Raw genomic sequence first — 1,904 nt, 5'->3', positions numbered from 1 at the left:
TGAAGGGTATAAAAGTAGTTATTCTGGACAAGTTGTCTGGAAGAGGCTGGAGTCTCTCCTTGCCTGATCTCCAGAGGGGTGAGGCAGAAGAAAACAGCAGTGGGGTGTAGCAGAAGAGGGATCACAGGAAGCTGGAAGAGTCTCTAGTGATTCACCTTTACCATGGAGAGGGTTCTGTAGCCATGCCAGTCACCTTCCAGCCCACAGCTCAGAGATCATTGAATTAAACAGAAGTGGCAAGGGTTCCTTTGAACACGTGTGATGATAGCCCACCTCCTACCTTGCATCATTTCCCAGTGCCCTACAATATTCTTCTCCCAGACATTTTTTCATGAGCTCTGACTCAAATATAAGTGAGAGGGCCAGGAAGTGAGAACCTCAAGGCCTTCACCTTGGCCTTGATCTCTTTCCTGGAATATTAGAACACTATGCTCAACAGATGCTTTTCCAACTTCATTTTCTCCATTTGTGCAAATGGGACTGAGGCAAGATGAACTTTAAGGTCATTTAGTTGGGTAACTACTGAGATAGAATAAAAGTTTTTTGAGTGGCAGCTCAGGGACTGAGGAAACTTGATTCAATTATTTAAAGGCTAAATGGGAGGAGGAGAGAGAAAGAAGAAAGCAAGGCTGTCTCATTTATGGCTGGATCATTCAGCTCTCCATTTTCTCCACACCACAGAAAGAGCACTAAAGCATGGACGCTCCTAAAACAATTTATTACCTAAGTGTACCTGTCTTCTGAGTACAGCTTTGTTCATGCATTTTGCACAGAAATGTATGTAGACAATCACATGCTTAATCAAACACATAGTGTGCCCATTCATAGAATGGACCATTTTTACATATATTATTTCCCAAGATCCCCACATCCTACTCCGTTTTTCTTTTCTTCACCCTTTGGCCACCACCAAAGCTAAAATCCCCTCAGGATATGTTTGGGCCCACGCTGAATGACGGAATCTCAGGAAGGGAAATAGCAGAGAAGAGAAAATAGGAACACATGGAAGACAGAATGATGAGACAAAAAGGGACAGGTGACTTGTTCAATATTCCACAGCCATAGTCGGCACTGAGATGGAAAAGCAGGCATCCTGGTCCGAGCTCCTTCCTTTCTTCCTGCCTCTATCTCTCTGGGTGTGAATAGGTGATGCAAGGGTTTGCAAGGAGTATTGCAGCTTAAGGTAAAGGATACAAATGGGCCATCTCCAGAGGGACCAATTAGTCAGCTATCTGTGTCCCAACTAGCAACTAGAACACAGTCGCATTTCATTCTATTGGAAACCAGTGTAAAAAAGGTCCACTTCTATCTCTCTCTCTCTCTCTCTTCTCTTCTCTTCTCTCTCTTATGTCTATTTCTTATTTTTTCTTTCCTCTTCATCCTCATCTCCTCTCCCCTCTAATGTCCCCTTCTTAAATTTTCTTACTAATCTCCCCTCTTTTTCAAATTCTCAATCTCTGCTGTCTAGTGGGATAAGAGAAAAATGAGAAAGTACATGTAGGTGAAGGAAGATCAGGGGATATAGAGAATATAGATAATGGACAAATAGAAGAGGTGGGGATGTGTAGAAGCTCAGTACTATCATTTGACCAAGGTTAGTCTCCATATTTGCTTACAGTGAGTGGTTCTGCTCGCAATTATTAAAATTCGCTTATCTCCTCTTTCTTTCATGTACCTTTGATTTCTATAAGAAAGGATACTTCATATGCAATCATCTCTTAATAACTTTATCAAATTACATATTATGGCCAAATCAGCCTGACGCCTAACATAGGCCAATTCTGCATGACCTCACCTGGTTCTACCAGCATCCATACTGGACACCTAAGGCAAGAATGGAATCCTAGTGCTAACGTGAGCCTAGGAATCTTATGGCTGTAGCAGGCTACCAGAGACTCAACTCC

General features: G+C 42.5%; 1 protein-coding gene across 1 annotated transcript in view; it reads left to right on the top strand.

The window, feature by feature from the left end:
* The first annotated feature begins 1,785 nt into the window (after positions 1 to 1,785).
* The window catches only part of LOC102763881 (putative olfactory receptor 52P1), a 2,155-nt gene continuing 2,036 nt past the window's right edge, over positions 1,786 to 1,904 (top strand). Inside the window, exon 1 of the mRNA XM_006762356.1 lies at positions 1,786 to 1,868. Coding sequence (XP_006762419.1) covers positions 1,786 to 1,868 — 83 coding nt within the window. The remainder of the gene's footprint in view (positions 1,869 to 1,904) is intronic.

This window comes from Myotis davidii, unplaced genomic scaffold (assembly GCF_000327345.1).
Source record: "Myotis davidii unplaced genomic scaffold, ASM32734v1 scaffold58, whole genome shotgun sequence".
In the NCBI taxonomy this organism is placed as follows: Eukaryota; Metazoa; Chordata; class Mammalia; order Chiroptera; family Vespertilionidae; genus Myotis; species Myotis davidii.
Note: the sequence above shows the minus strand (reverse complement) of the source record. Positions and strands in the feature narration are given on the sequence as shown.